The sequence below is a fragment of the Hypanus sabinus genome, chromosome 18, assembly GCF_030144855.1.
Source record: "Hypanus sabinus isolate sHypSab1 chromosome 18, sHypSab1.hap1, whole genome shotgun sequence".
NCBI classification, from domain to species: domain Eukaryota; kingdom Metazoa; phylum Chordata; class Chondrichthyes; order Myliobatiformes; family Dasyatidae; genus Hypanus; species Hypanus sabinus.
Genome location: NC_082723.1, coordinates 32,863,133 through 32,878,995, shown reverse-complemented (window position 1 = coordinate 32,878,995; position 15,863 = coordinate 32,863,133). Strand labels below are relative to the sequence as shown.

The window sequence follows — 15,863 nt, the reverse complement described above, 5'->3', positions numbered from 1 at the left end:
CTCCACCTGTCCTTGTCGCCACCTGTTCTTGCCTCTGCCTGTCCTTGCCTCTGCCTGTTCTTGCCGGAGCCCTGCTGTGATGATTCAAACTGCTTCGACGATGGCCGCTCCCACGATGACCGCTCTGCTAGACAGTACCCCTCTTCAAGAGGGACTGGCTTTTCAAAGCTCTTCCCCGGACCTGTGCGGGAACACACTGGTACTCCGATTCTTGCGGGCATTCACAGCAGATATAAAGAAACAGAATAGAATCATTGGAAAACTACACACAAAAACTGACAAATATGCAAAGACAACAAATAGTGCAAAAAGAAAAGCAAGCTAATAATAACAATAAGTAAATAAATAAATAACATACAACATTAAGAATGTGAGCCATTGAGTCTGTCAAAGTGAGTCCATTGGCTGTGGAATCAGTTCAGTATTGAGGTGAGTGAAGTTCTCCCTGCTGGTTCAGGAGCCTGATGGTTGAGGCGTAATAACGGTTCCTGAACCTGGTGCTGAGAGTGCCAAGTCTCCTGTACCTCCTTCCTGATGGCAGCAGTGAGAAGAGAGCGTGTTCTGGATGGTGGGTGTCCTTGGCGATAGACGCTGCTTTCCTGTGACGGTGCTCCATGTACAGATGTTATGTACTTTGATAATAAATTTACTGTGAACTTTGATATTAATAACACTTAATAACATTGCAGTTTAGCAAAACAAATGATAAAGATTGCAAGTGACCATTGATATGAATTGTACTGATTAGCGTGTCCTGGCGCTGATGGGATTCTGCACCGATTTTACATGTTTCAGGTGAAGATCCCACGAGGAAAGGATGGGTTTGGCTTCACTATTTGCTGTGACGCTCCAGTCCGAGTGCAAGCGGTGGATCCAGGCAAGAGAGTTATCTTATTATTTATTTATTTAGAGCTCAAGCTCGGGTGAGTCTCTCCTGGCCCAACCAGCCCCACCACTCGGCATCCCATGGCCTAATCACTAGACAACCTACAATGAATGGTGGGGGGACATTACCGGAACTTAGTAATGTTGTTAGCTATTCATTTAAATTGGTAAATTGGTTTATTATTCTCATATGTAACGAGGTGCCATGAAAATCTTTGTTTTGTACACCACATCAGTACACTGAGGTAGTAAAAGGGAAACCAAGGATAGAGAACAGAATAAGTGTCACGGTTACAGAGAGAGTGCAGTGCATGCAGACCATAACGTGCGAACGTCGTGACAAGGTAGATTGCGAGGTCAAGAATCTGTCTTATCGTACTAGGGAACTATTTCCAAGGCTGACAACAGTGGCATAGCACCCATTTAGGAGCCTGGTAACTGAAAGAAAGATATCCGGTAGGTGGGAAGCCAGGAGACATTTAAAGACTTAAGAAATGGGTGCTCTTGACTGAAGGAGGGAGGAAAATTCAAGGTTCAAGATTCAAGATTGTTTAATGTCATTTCCAGTTCATTTGTTCATTCCGAGCCATGTGACAGAAGCGATCATGGACTTTCCATGACCATGATTGTTCTTGGCAAATTTTTCCACAGAAGTGGTTTGCCATTGCCTTCTTCTGGACTGTGACTTTACAAGACGAGTGACCCTCAGCCATTATCAATACTCTTCAGTGATTATCTGCCTGGTGTGTAACCAGGACTTGTGATATGTACCAGCTGCTCATACGACCATCCACCACCAAGACACAAGTGTAAAAAAGAATGAAATAATTGTTACCCTGGATCTGATGCAGCATAGAAAAACACAATAAGATAAAGGACACAACAATATTAAAAATCACAATAAATAAAAATACATGAGACAACTTATATAAGCAGATTGATTGTATGCCCATACAGTGACACTAGGCACAGGAGTTGTCTGTACCTAACACTGACAGAAAATAATAAAGTAATGATGGCTGGGGGTGTGGAGGGGTAGGTTAGTGTGTGGAGGGGTGGGTTGGTGTGTGGAGTGGTGGGTTGGTGTGTGGAGGGCTGGGCTAGTGTGTGGAGGGCTGGGTTAGTGTGTGGAGGGCTGGGTTAGTGTGTGGAGGGGTGTGTTGGTGTGTGGAGGGGTGTGTTAGTGTGTGGAGGGCTGGGTTAGTGTGTGGAGGGCTGGGTTAGTGTGTGGAGGGCTGGGTTAGTGTGTGGAGGAGCGAGTTAGTGTGTGGAAGGGTGTATTAGTGTGTAGAGGGGTGGGTTAGTGTGTGGAAGGGTGTATTAGTGTGTAGAGGGGTGGGTTGGTGTGTGGAAGGGTGTATTAGTGTGTAGAGGGGTGGGTTAGTGTGTGGAAGGGTGTATTAGTGTGTAGAGGGGTGGGTTGGTGTGTGGAAGGGTGTATTAGTGTGTAGAGGGGTGGGTTAGTGAGTTGATGTGTGGAGGGATGGGTTAGTCAGTTGGTGTGTGGAGGGGTGGATTAGTGAGTTGGTGTGTGGAGGGGTAGGTTAATGTGTGGAGGGTGAGTTAGTGAGTTGGTGTGCTACTGCTTGGGGAAATGCTGGTGAATGAGTAAAGGTGCAGAGGGATCAAAGAAATGTGGAAAAGGATAAAAGAAATGAGTGAGTGCTAGAAATGTAAGGTCAGCGATCGTCTGATTGTCCCAGGCAATGTAGATCATAGAACACAGAATAATACAGCGCAGTACAGGCCCTTCAGCCCACAATGTTGTGCTGACCCTTAAAACCTGCCTCCCTTATAACCCCCCCCACCTTAAATTTCTCCATATACCTGTCCAGTAGTCTCTTAAACTCCACTATTGGATCTGCCTCCACCACTGACTCAGGCAGTGCATTCAACGTGCCAACCACTCTCTGAGTGAAAAATCTTCCTCTAATATCCCCCTTGAACTTCCCTCCCCTTACCGTAAAGCCATGTCCTCTTGTACTGAACAGTGGTGCCCTGGGGAAGAGGCGCTGGCTGCCCACTCTGTCTATCCCTCGTAATATCTTGTACACCGCTATCACGTCCCCACTCATCATCCTTCTTTCCAAAGAGTAAAGTCCTAGCTCTCTTAATCTCTGATCATAATGCATACTCTCTAAACCAGGCAGCATCCTGGTAAATCTCCTCTGTCCCCTGTTCAATGTTTCCACATCCTTCCTATAGTGAGGCAAACAGAACTGGACACAGTACTTCAAGTGTGAACTAACCAGAGTTTTATAGAGCTGCATCATTACCTCACAACTCTTAAAATCTATCCCTCGACTTATGAAAGCTAACACCCTGTAAGCTTTCTTAACTACCCTATCTACCTGTGAGGCAACTTTCAGGGATCTGTGGACATGTACTCCCAGATCCCTCTGCTTCTCCACACTACCAAGTATCCTGTCATTTACTTTGTACTCTGACTTGGAGTTTGTCCTTCCAAAGTGTACCACCTCACACTTCTCCGGGTTGAACTCCATCTGCCACTTCTCAGCCCACTTCTGCATCCTATCAATGTCTCTCTGCAATCTTCGACAATCCTCTACACTAACAACAACACCACCAACCTTTGTGTCGTCTGCAAACTTGCCAACCTACCCTTCTAACCCCACATCCAGGTTGATAATAAAAATCACGAAAAGTAGGTGTCCCAGAACCGATTCTTGTGGGATACCACTAAGGTCAGTGATAGTCTGATTGTCCCAGGATGATGTAAGGTCAGTGATTGTCCGAGGCTGATATAAGGTCAGTGATTGTCCGATTCTCCCAGGCTGATGTAATGTCAGTGATTGTCCGATTGTCCCAGGCTGATATAAGTTCAGTGATTGTCCGATTGTCCCAGGCTGATGTAAGTTCAGTGATTGTCAAATCGTAAAAGGTTGATGTAAGTTCAGTGATTGGCTGATAATCCCAGGCTGATGTAAGGTCAGTGATTGTCCGATTGTCCCAGGCTGATGAAAGTTCATTGATTGTCCGATTGTCCCAGGCTAATGTAAGTTCAGTGATTGGCCGATTATCCCAGGCTGATGTAAGGTCAGTGAATGTCCGGTTGTCTCAGGCTGATGTAAGGTCAGTAATTGTCCGATTCTCCCAGACTGATGTAAGGTCAGTGATTGTGCAATTGTCCCAGGCTGATGTAATGTCAGTGATTGTCCAGTTCTCCCAGGGTGATGGAAGGTCAGTGATTGTCCGATGGTCCCAGGCTGATGTAAGGTCAGTAATTGTCCTATAGTCCCAGGCTGATATAAGGTCAGTGATTGTCCGATTGTCCAAGGCTGATGTAAGCTCATTTATTTTCCGATTCTCAAAGGTTGATGTAAGGTCAGTGATTGTCCGATTGTCCCAGGCTGATGTATGGTCAGTGATTCCCCGATTGTCCCAGAATGATGAATGGTCAGTGATTGTCTGATTAACCCAGACTCATGTAAGGTCAGTGATTATCCGAATGTCCCAGGCTGAAGTAAGGACAGTGATTGTCCCATTGTCCCAGGCTGATGTAAGTTCATTGATTGTCTGATTGTCCCAGGTCGATGTAAGGTCAGTGATTGTCAAATCGTAAAAGGTTGATGTAAGTTCAGTGATTGGCTGATAATCCGAGACTGATGAAAGTTCAGTGATTGTCCGGTTGTCCCAGGCTGATCTAAGTTCAGTGATTGTCTGGTTGTCCCAGGCTGATGTAAGGTCAGTGATTGTCCAATTGTCCCAGGCTAATGTAAAGTCAGTAATTGTCCGGTTGTCCCAGGCTGATGTAAGGTCAGTGATTGTCCAATTGTCCCAGGCTAATGTAAAGTCAGTAATTGTCCGATTGTCCCAGGATGATGTAAGGTCTGTGATTGTCCAATTCTCCCAGACTGATATAAGGTCAGTGATTGTCCGATTGTCCCAGGCTGGTGGAATGTCAGTGATTGTGTGATTGTCCCAGGCTGATGTAATCTCAGTGATTGTCCGGTTCTCCCAGGGTGATGGAAGGTCAGTGATTGTCCGATGGTCCCAGGCTGATGTAAGGTCAGTAATTTTCCTATAGTCCCAGGCTGATATAAGGTCAGTGATTGTCCGATTGTCCGAGGCTGATGTAAGCTCATTTATTTTCCGATTGTCAAAGGTTGATGTAAGGTCAGTGATTGTCAAATACTCACAGGTTGATTTAAGTTCAGTGATTGGCCGATTATCCCATGCTGATGTAAGGTCAGTGATTGGCCGATTGTCCAAGGCTGATGGAAGGTCAGTGATTGTGCGATTGACCCAGGCTGGTGTAAGGTCAGTGATTGTCCGGTTGACCCAGGCTGAAGTAAGGTCAGTGATTGTCCGATTCTCCCAGACTGATGTAAGGTCAGTGATTGTCCGATTGTCAAAGGTTGATGTAGGTTCAGTGATTGTCCGATTGTCCCAGGCTGATATCAGGTCAGTGATTGTCCGATTGTCCCAGGCTGATGTAAGGTCAGTGATTGTCCAATCGTCAATGTTGATGTAAGTTCAGTGATTGTCCGATTGTCCCAGACTCAAGTAAGGTCAGTGATTGTCCAATTGTCCCAGGCTGATGTAAGGTCAGTGATTGTCCAATCGTCAATGTTGATGTAAGTTCAGTGATTCCCCGATTGTCCCAGAATGATGTATGGTCAGTGATTGTCCGATTAACCCAGGCTGATGTAAGGTCCGTGATTGTCCGATTGTCCCAGGCTGATGTAAGTTCAGTGATACCCCGATTGTCCCAGAATGATGTATGGTCAGTGATTGTCCGATTAACCCAGGCTGATGTAAGGTCAGTGATTGACCGATTGTCCCAGGCTGATATAAGGTCAGTGATTGTCCGATTGTCAAAGGTTGATGTAAGGTCAGTGATTGTCCGGTTGTCCCAGACTAATGTAAGGTCCGTGATTGCCCGATTGTCCAGGCTGATGTAAGGTCAGTGATAGTCCGATTGTCCAAGGCTGGTGTAAGGTCAGTGATTGTCCGGTTGACCCAGGCTGAAGTAAGGTCAGTGATTGACCGATTGTCACAGGCTGATGTAAGGTCAGTGATTGTCCGATTGTCAAAGGTTGATGTAAGGTCAGTGATTGTCCGGTTGACCCAGGCTGAAGTAAGGTCAGTGATTGACCGATTGTCCCAGGCTGATGTAAGGTCAGTGATTGTCCGATTGTCAAAGGTTGATGTAAGGTCAGTGATTGTCCGGTTGTCCCAGACTAATGTAAGGTCCGTGATTGCCCGATTGTCCCAGGCTGATGTAATGTCAGTGGTTGTCCGATTGTCCCATGCTGGTGTAAGGTCAGTGATTGTCCGGTTGACCCAGGCTGAAGTAAGGTCAGTGATTGACCGATTGTCCCAGGCTGATGTAAGGTCAGTGATTGTCCGATTGTCAAAGGTTGATGTAAGGTCAGTGATTGTCCGGTAGACCCAGGCTGAAGTAAGGTCAGTGATTGACCGATTGTCCCAGGCTGATGTAAGGTCAGTGATTGTCCGATTGTCAAAGGTTGATGTAAGGTCAGTGATTGTCCGGTTGTCCCAGACTAATGTAAGGTCCGTGATTGCCCGATTGTCCCAGGCTGATGTAAGGTCAGTGATTGGTCGATGGTCCCAGGCTGATGTAAGGTCAGTGATTGTCCGATTGTCAAAGGTTGATGTAAGTTCAGTGATTGGTCGATGGTCCCAGGCTGATGTAAGGTCATTGATTGTCCGATTGTCCCAGGCTTATGTAAGTTCATTGATTGTCCGATTATCCCAGGCTAATGTAAGATCAGTAATTGTACAATTGTCCATGACTGATATAAGGTGAGTGATTGTCCGATTGTCCCAGACTGATCTAAGGTCAGTGATTGTCCGATTGTACCAGGCTGATGTAAGGTCAGTGATTGTCCGGTTCACCCAGGCTGAAGTAAGGTCAGTGATTGTATGAATGTCCCAGGCTGATGTAAGGTCCGTGATTGCCCGATTGTCCCAGGCTGATGTAAGGTCAGTGATTGTCCAATCGTCAAACGTTGTTGTAAGCTCAGTGATTGTCCGATTGTCCCAGGCTGATGTAAGGTCAGTGATTGTCCAATCGTCAAACGTTGATGTAAGCTCAGTGATTGTCCGATTATCCCAGGCTGATGTAAGGTCAGTGATTGTCCGGTTGTCCCGGACTAATGTAAGGTCCGTGATTGCCCGATTGTCCCAGGCTGATGTAAGGTCAGTGATTGTCCGATTGTCCCAGGCTGATGTAAGGTCAGTGATTGTCCGATTCTACCAGGATGATGTAAGTTCATTGATTGCCCGATTGTCCCAGGCTAATATAAGGTCAGTGATTGTCCGATTGTCCCAGGCTGATGTAAGGTCAGTGATTGACCGCTTGTCCCAGGCTGATGTAAGGTCAGTGATTGTCCGATTGTCAAAGGTTGATGTAAGGTCAGTGATTGTCAAATCGTCAAAGGTTGATGTAAGTTCAGTGACTGGTCGATGGTCCCAGGCTGATGTAAGGTCAGTGAATGGGCGATTGTCCTAGGCTGATGTAAGTTCAGTGATTGTCCGATTGTCCCAGACTGATGTAAGTTCAGTGATTGTCCGATTGTCCCAGGCTGATGTAAGCTCATTGATTGTCCGATTGTCCCAGGCTGATGTAAGGTCAGTGATTGTCTGATTGTCCCAGGCTGATGTAAGGTCAGTGATTGTCCGATGGTCCCAGACTGATGTAAAGACCGTGAGTGTCCGATTGTCCAGGCTGATGTAAGGTCAGTGATTGTCCGATTTTCGCAGGCTGATGTAAGTTGATTGTTTGTCCGATTGTCCCAGGCTGATGTAAGGTCAGTGATTGTCCGATTGTCCCAGACTGATGTATGGTCAGTGATTGTCCGATTGACCCAGGCTGGTGTAAGGTCAGTGATTGTCCGAATGTCCCAGTCTGATGTAAAGTCATTATATGTCCAATTGTCCAAGGCTGATGTAAGGACTGTGATTGTCCGATTCTCCCAGACTGATGTAATGTCAGTGATTGTCCGATTGTCCCAGGCTGATGTAAGGTCAGTGAATGTCCGATGGTCCCAGACTGATGTAAGAACAGTGATTGTCCAATTGTCCCAGGCTGATGTAAGGTCAGTGATTGTCCGATTGTCCCAGACTAATGTAAGGTCAGTGAATATCCGATTGTCCCAGGCTGAGGTAAGCTCTGTGATTGTACGATTGTTCCCGGCTGATGTAAGCTCAGTGATTGTCCGATTGTCCGAGGCTGATGTAAGGTCAGTGATTGTCCGGTTGACCCAGGCTGGTGTAAGGTTAGTGATTGTCCGATTGTCCCAGGCTGATGTAAGGTCAGTGATTGTGCGATTGTCCAAGCCTGCTGTAAGGACAGTGATTGTCCGATTCTCCCAGACTGATGTAAGTTCAGTGATTGTCCGATTGTCCCAGGCTGATGTATGCTCAGTGATTGTCCGAGTGTCCCAGACTAATGTCAGGTCAGTGATTTTCCGATTGCCCCAGGCTGATGTAAGGTCAGTGATTGTCAAATCCTCACAGGTTGATTTAAGTTCAGTGATTGTCCGGTTGTCTCAGGCTGATGTAAGGTCTGTGATTGTCCAATTCTCCCAGACTGATGTAAGGTCAGTGATTGTCCGATTGTCCCAGGCTGGTGGAATGTCTGTGATTGTGCGATTGTCCCAGGCTGATGTAATGTCAGTGATTGTCCGGTTCTCCCAGGGTGATGGAAGGTCAGTGATTGCCCGATGGTCCCAGACTGATGTAAGGTCAGTAATTGTCCTATAGTCCCAGGCTGATATAAGGTCAGTGACTGTCCGATTGTCCGAGGCTGATGTAAGCTCATTTATTTTCCGATTGTCAAAGTTTGATGTAAGGTCAGTGATTGTCAAATCCTCACAGGTTGATGTAAGTTCAGTGATTGGCCGATGGTCCCAGGCTGATGTAAAGACTGTGAGTGTCCGATTGTCCAGGCTGATGTAAGGTCAGTGATTGTGCGATTGTCCCAGGCTGGTGTAAGGTCAGTGATTGTTCGGTTGACCCAGGCTGAAGTAAGGTCAGTGATTGTCCGAATGTCCCAGGCTGATGTAAATTCAGTAAATGTCTAATTGTTCAAGGGTGATGTAAGCACTGTGATTGTCCGATTGTCCCAGGCTGATGTAAGTTCAGTGATTGTCCGATTGTCCCAGGCTGATGTAAGGTCAGGAATTGTACAATTGTCCCAGAGTGATATAAGGTGAGTGATTGTCCGATTGACCCAGGTTGATGTAAGGTCAGTGATTGTCCGATTTTCCCAGACTGATGTAAGATCAGTGATTGTCCGATTGTCCCAGGCTGATGTAAGGTCAGTGATTGTCCGAATGTCCCAGGCTGATGAAAGTTCATTGATTTTCCGATTGTCCCAGGCTAATGTAAGGTCAGTGATTGCCCTATTGTCCCAGGTTAATGTAAGGTCAGTAATTGTCCAATTGTCCCTGACTGATATAAGTTGAGTGATTGTCCTATTCTCCCAGACTGATGTAAATTCAGTGATTGTCCAATCGTCAAACGTTGATGTAAGATCAGTGATTGTCCGATTGTCCCAGGCTGATGTAAGGTCACTGATTAACAGATTGTCCCAGGCTTATGTAAGGTCAGTGATTGTCCGATTGTCAAAGGTTGATGTAAGGTCAGTGATTGTCAAATCGTCAAAGGTTGATGTAAGTTCAGTGATTGGCCGATGGTCCCAGGCTGATGTAAGGTCAGTGATTGTCCTATTGTCCCAGGCTGATGTAGGGTCAGTGATTGTCCGGTTGTCCCAGACTGAAGTAAGGTCAGTGATTGTCCGATTGTCCCAGGCTGATGTAAGATCAGTGATTGGGCGATTATCCCAGGCTGATGTAAGGTCAGTGATTGTCCGATGGTCCCAGACTGATGTAAAGACCGTGAGTGTCAGATTGTCCAGGCTGATGTAAGGTCAGTGATTGTGCGATTGTCCCAGGCTGGTGTAAGGTCAGTGATTGTTCGGTTGACCCAGGCTGAAGTAAGGTCAGTGATTGTCCGAATGTCCCAGGCTGATGTAAATTCAGTAAATGTCTAATTGTCCAAGGGTGATGTAAGCACTGTGATTGTCCGATTCTCTCAGACTGATGTAAGGTCAGTGATTGTCAAATCGGCAAAGGTTGATGTAAGTGCAGTGATTGTCTTATGATCCCAGGTTGATGTAAGGTCAGTGATTGTCCGGTTATCCCAGACTAATGTAAGGTCAGTAATTGTCTGATTGTCCCAGGCTGATGTAAGGTCAGTAATTGTCCGATTGTACCAGGATGATGTAAGTTCATTGATTGTCCGATTGTCCCAGGCTAATTTAAGTTAAGTGATTGACCGATTGTCCTAGGCTGATGCAAGGACAGTGATTGTCAAATCGTCAAAGGTTGATGTAAGTTCAGTGATTGTCCAATTGTCCCAGGCTGATGTAACGTCAGTGATTGTCCTATTGTCCCAGGCTGATGTAAGGTCAGGAATTGTACAATTGTCCCAGAGTGATATAAGGTGAGTTATTGTCCGATTGACCCAGGTTGATGTAAGGTCAGTGATTGTCCGATTGTCCCAGACTGATATAAGATGAGTGATTGTCCGATTGTCCCAGGCTGATGTAAGGTCAGTGATTGTCCGAATGTCCCAGGCTGATGAAAGTTCATTGATTTTCTGATTGTCCCAGGCTAATGTAAGGTCAGTGATTGCCCTATTGTCCCAGGTTAATGTAAGGTCAGTAATTGTCCAATTGTCCGACTGATATAAGGTGAGTGATTGTCCGATCCTCCCAGACTGATGTAAGGTCAGTGATTGTCCAATCGTCAAAAGTTGATGTAAGATCAGTGATTGTCCGATTGTCCCAGGCTGATGTAAGGTCACTGATTAACAGATTGTCCCAGGCTGATGTAAGGTCAGTGATTGTGCGTTTGTCCCAGGCTGATGTAAGGTCAGTGATTGGCCGATGGTCCCAGGCTGATGTAAGGTCAGTGATTGTCCGATTGTCAAAGGTTGATGTAAGGTCAGTGATTGTCAAATCGTCAAAGGTTGATGTAAGTTCAGTGATTGGCCGATGGTCCCAGGCTGATGTAAGGTCAGTGATTGTCTGATTATCCCAGGCTGATGTAAGGTCAGTGATTGTCTGATTATCCCAGGCGGATGTAAGGTCAGTGATTGGGCGATTATCCCAGGCTGATGTAATGACAATGATTGTCCGATGGTCCCAGACTGATGTAAAGACCGTGAGTGTCCGATTGTCCAGGCTGATGTAAGGTCAGTGATTGTGCGATTGTCCCAGGCTGATGTAAGGTCAGTGATTGTGCGATTATCCCAGGCTGGTGTAAGGTCAGTGATTGTTCGGTTGACCCAGGCTGAATTAAGGTCAGTGATTGTCCGAATGTCCTAGGCTGATGTAAATTCAGTAAATGTCTAATTGTCCAAGGGTGATGTAAGCACTGTGATAGTCCGATTCTCCCAGACTGATGTAAGGTCAGTGATTGTCAAATCGTCAAAGGTTGATGTAAGTTCAGTGATTGGCTTATGATCCCAGGCTGATGTAAGGTCAGTAATTGCACGATAGTCCCTGGCTGATGTAAAGTCTGTCATTGTCCGATTGTCCCAGGCTTATGTAAGTTCATTGATTGTCCGATTGTCCCAGGCTGATGTAAGGTCAGTGATTCTCCGATTGTCGCAGACTAATGTAAGGTCGGTGATAGTCCGATTGTCCGATTGGCAAAGACTGATGTAAGGTCAGTGATTGTCAAATCGTCAAAGGTTGATGAAAGTTCAGTGATTGTGTGATTGTCCCAGGCTAATATAAGGACAGTGATTGACCGATTGTCCTAGGCTGATGTAAGGTCAGTGATTGTCCGATTGGCAAAGGTTGATGTAAGGTCAGTGATTGTCAAATCGTCAAAGGTTGATGAAATTCAGTGATTGGCCGATGGTCCCAGGCTGATGTAAAGACCGTGAGTGTCCGATTGTCCAGGCTGATGTAAGGTCAGTGATTGTGCGATTGTCCCAGGCTGGTGTAAGGTCAGTGATTGTTCGGTTGACCCAGGCTGAAGTAAGGTCAGTGATTGTCCGATTATCCCAGGCTGATGTAAGGTCAGTGATTGGGCGATTATCCCAGGCTGATGTAATGACAGTGATTGTCCGATGGTCCCAGACTGATGTAAAGACCGTGAGTGTCCGATTGTCCAGGCTGATGTAAGGTCAGTGATTGTGCGATTGTCCCAGGCTGATGTAAGGTCAGTGATTGTGCGATTGTCCCAGGCTGGTGTAAGGTCAGTGATTGTTCGGTTGACCCAGGCTGAAGTAAGGTCAGTGATTGTCCGAATGTCCCAGGCTGATGTAAATTCAGTAAATGTCTAATTGTCCAAGGGTGATGTAAGCACTGTGATTGTCCGATTCTCCCAGACTGATGTAAGGTCAGTGATTGTCAAATCGTCAAAGGTTGATGTAAGTTCAGTGATTGGCTTATGATCCTAGGCTGACGTAAGGTCGGTGATTGTCCGGTTGTCCCAGACTAATGTAAGGTCCGTGATTGTCCGGTTGTCCCAGGCTGATGTAAGTTCAGTGATTAACCGATTGTCCCAGGCTGATGTAAGTTCAGTGATTAACCGATTGTCCCAGGCTGATGTAAGGTCAGTGATTGTCCGATTTGCAAAGGTTGATGTAAGGTCAGTGATTGTCAAATCGTCAAAGGTTTATGTAAGTTCAGTGATTGGTCGATGGTCCCAGGCTGATGTAAGTTCATTGATTGTCCTATTGTCCCAGGCTGATGTAGGGTCAGTGATTGTCCGGTTGTCCCAGACTGAAGTAAGGTCAGTGATTGTCCGATTGTCCCAGGCGGATGTAAGGTCAGTGATTGGGCGATTATCCAAGGCTGATGTAATATCAGTGATTGTCCGATGGTCCCAGACTAATGTAAAGACCGTGAGTGTCAGATTGTCCAGGCTGATGTAAGGTCAGTGATTGTGCGATTGTCCCAGGCTGGTGTAAGATCAGTGATTGTTCGATTGTCCCAGGCTGATGTAAGGTCAGTGATTGTCCGATTGTACCAGAATGATGTAAGTTCATTGATTGTCCGATTGTCCCAGGCTAATATAAGGTCAGTGATTGACCGATTGTCCTAGGCTGATGTAAGGTCAGTGATTGTCCGATTGGCAAAGGTTGATGTAAGGTCAGTGATTATCAAATCGTCAAAGGTTGATGTAAGTTCAGTGATTTGCCGATGGTCCCAGGCTGATGTAATGTCAGTGATTGTGCCTTTGTCCCAGGCTGATGTAAGGTCAGTGATTGGCCGATGGTCCCAGACTGATGTAAAGACCGTGAGTGTCCGATTATCCAGGCTGATGTAAGGTCAGTGATTGTGCGATTGTCCCAGGCTGATGTAAGGTCAGTGATTGTTCGGTTGACCCAGGCTGAAGTAAGGTCAGTGATTGTCCGAATGTCCCAGGCTAATGTAAGGTCAGTGATTGCCCTATTGTCCCAGGTTAATGTAAGGTCAGTAATTGTCCAATTGTCCCTGACTGATATAAGTTGAGTGATTGTCCTCTTCTCCCAGACTGATGTAAATTCAGTGATTGTCCAATCGTCAAACGTTGATGTAAGATCAGTGATTGTCCGATTGTCCCAGGCTGATGTAAGGTCACTGATTAACAGATTGTCCCAGGCTTATGTAAGGTCAGTGATTGTCCGATTGTCAAAGGTTGATGTAAGGTCAGTGATTGTCAAATCGTCAAAGGTTGATGTAAGTTCAGTGATTGGCCGATGGTCCCAGGCTGATGTAAGGTCAGTGATTGTCCGATTGTCCCAGGCGGATGTAAGGTCAGTGATTGGGCGATTATCCCAGGCTGATGTAATGTCAGTGATTGCCCGATGGTCCCAGACTGATGTAATGACCGTGAGTGTCCGATTGTCCAGGCTGATGTAAGGTCAGTGATTAAGCGATTGTCCCAGGCTGGTGTAAGGTCAGTGATTGTTTGGTTGACCCAGGCTGAAGTAAGGTCAGTGATTGTCCGAATGTCCCAGGCTGATGTAAATTCAGTAAATGTCTAATTGTCCAAGGGTGATGTAAGCACTGTGATTGTCCGATTCTCCCAGACTGATGTAAGGTCAGTGATTGTCAAATCGTCAAAGGTTGATGTAAGTTCAGTGATTGGCTTATGATCCTAGGCTGACGTAAGGTCGGTGATTGTCCGGTTGTCCCAGACTAATGTAAGGTCCGTGATTGTCCGGTTGTCCCAGGCTGATGTAAGTTCAGTGATTAACCGATTGTCCCAGGCTGATGTAAGGTCAGTGATTGTCCGATTTGCAAAGGTTGATGTAAGGTCAGTGATTGTCAAATCGTCAAAGGTTTATGTAAGTTCAGTGATTGGTCGATGGTCCCAGGCTGATGTAAGTTCATTGATTGTCCTATTGTCCCAGGCTGATGTAGGGTCAGTGATTGTCCGATTGTACCAGGCTGATGTAAGTTCAGTGATTGGGCGATTATCCCAGGCTGATGTAAGGTCAGTGATTGTCCGATGGTCCCAGACTGATGTAAAGACCGTGAGTGTCAGATTGTCCAGGCTGATGTAAGGTCAGTGATTGTGCGATTGTCCCAGGCTGGTGTAAGGTCAGTGATTGTTCGGTTGACCCAGGCTGAAGTAAGGTCAGTGATTGTCCGAATGTCCCAGGCTGATGTAAATTCAGTAAATGTCTAATTGTCCAAGGGTGATGTAAGCACTGTGATTGTCCGATTCTCTCAGACTGATGTAAGGTCAGTGATTGTCAAATCGGCAAAGGTTGATGTAAGTGCAGTGATTGTCTTATGATCCCAGGTTGATGTAAGGTCAGTGATTCTCCGATTGTCCCAGACTAATGTAAGGTCAGTAATTGTCTGATTGTCCCAGGCTGATGTAAGGTCAGTAATTGTCCGATTGTACCAGGATGATGTAAGTTCATTGATTGTCCGATTGTCCCAGGCTAATTTAAGTTAAGTGATTGACCGATTGTCCTAGGCTGATGCAAGGACAGTGATTGTCAAATCGTCAAAGGTTGATGTAAGTTCAGTGATTGTCCAATTGTCCCAGGCTGATGTAACGTCAGTGATTGTCCTATTGTCCCAGGCTGATGTAAGGTCAGGAATTGTACAATTGTCCCAGAGTGATATAAGGTGAGTTATTGTCCGATTGACCCAGGTTGATGTAAGGTCAGTGATTGTCCGATTGTCCCAGACTGATATAAGATGAGTGATTGTCCGATTGTCCCAGGCTGATGTAAGGTCAGTGATTGTCCGAATGTCCCAGGCTGATGAAAGTTCATTGATTTTCCGATTGTCCCAGGCTAATGTAAGGTCAGTGATTGCCCTATTGTCCCAGGTTAATGTAAGGTCAGTAATTGTCCAATTGTCCGACTGATATAAGGTGAGTGATTGTCCGATCCTCCCAGACTGATGTAAGGTCAGTGATTGTCCAATCGTCAAAAGTTGATGTAAGATCAGTGATTGTCCGATTGTCCCAGGCTGATGTAAGGTCACTGATTAACAGATTGTCCCAGGCTGATGTAAGGTCAGTGATTGTGCGTTTGTCCCAGGCTGATGTAAGGTCAGTGATTGGCCGATGGTCCCAGGCTGATGTAAGGTCAGTGATTGTCCGATTGTCAAAGGTTGATGTAAGGTCAGTGATTGTCAAATCGTCAAAGGTTGATGTAAGTTCAGTGATTGGCCGATGATCCCAGGCTGATGTAAGGTCAGTGATTGTCTGATTATCCCAGGCTGATGTAAGGTCAGTGATTGTCTGATTATCCCAGGCGGATGTAAGGTCAGTGATTGGGCGATTATCCCAGGCTGATGTAATGACAATGATTGTCCGATGGTCCCAGACTGATGTAAAGACCGTGAGTGTCCGATTGTCCAGGCTGATGTAAGGTCAGTGATTGTGCGATTGTCCCAGGCTGATGTAAGGTCAGTGATTGTGCGATTATCCCAGGCTGGTGTAAGGTCAGTGATTGTTCGG

At 46.0% G+C, this 15,863-nt stretch overlaps 1 protein-coding gene across 7 annotated transcripts in view; it reads left to right on the top strand.

Moving 5' to 3' along the window:
- rgs3a (regulator of G protein signaling 3a) overlaps positions 1 to 15,863 on the top strand; it is a 453,555-nt gene that overhangs the window by 82,364 nt on the left and 355,328 nt on the right. For all 7 annotated transcript variants that reach the window (XM_059994026.1, XM_059994027.1, XM_059994028.1 and 4 more), the window contains one exon: positions 796 to 877. In XM_059994026.1, coding sequence (XP_059850009.1) covers positions 796 to 877 — 82 coding nt within the window. The remainder of the gene's footprint in view (positions 1 to 795; positions 878 to 15,863) is intronic.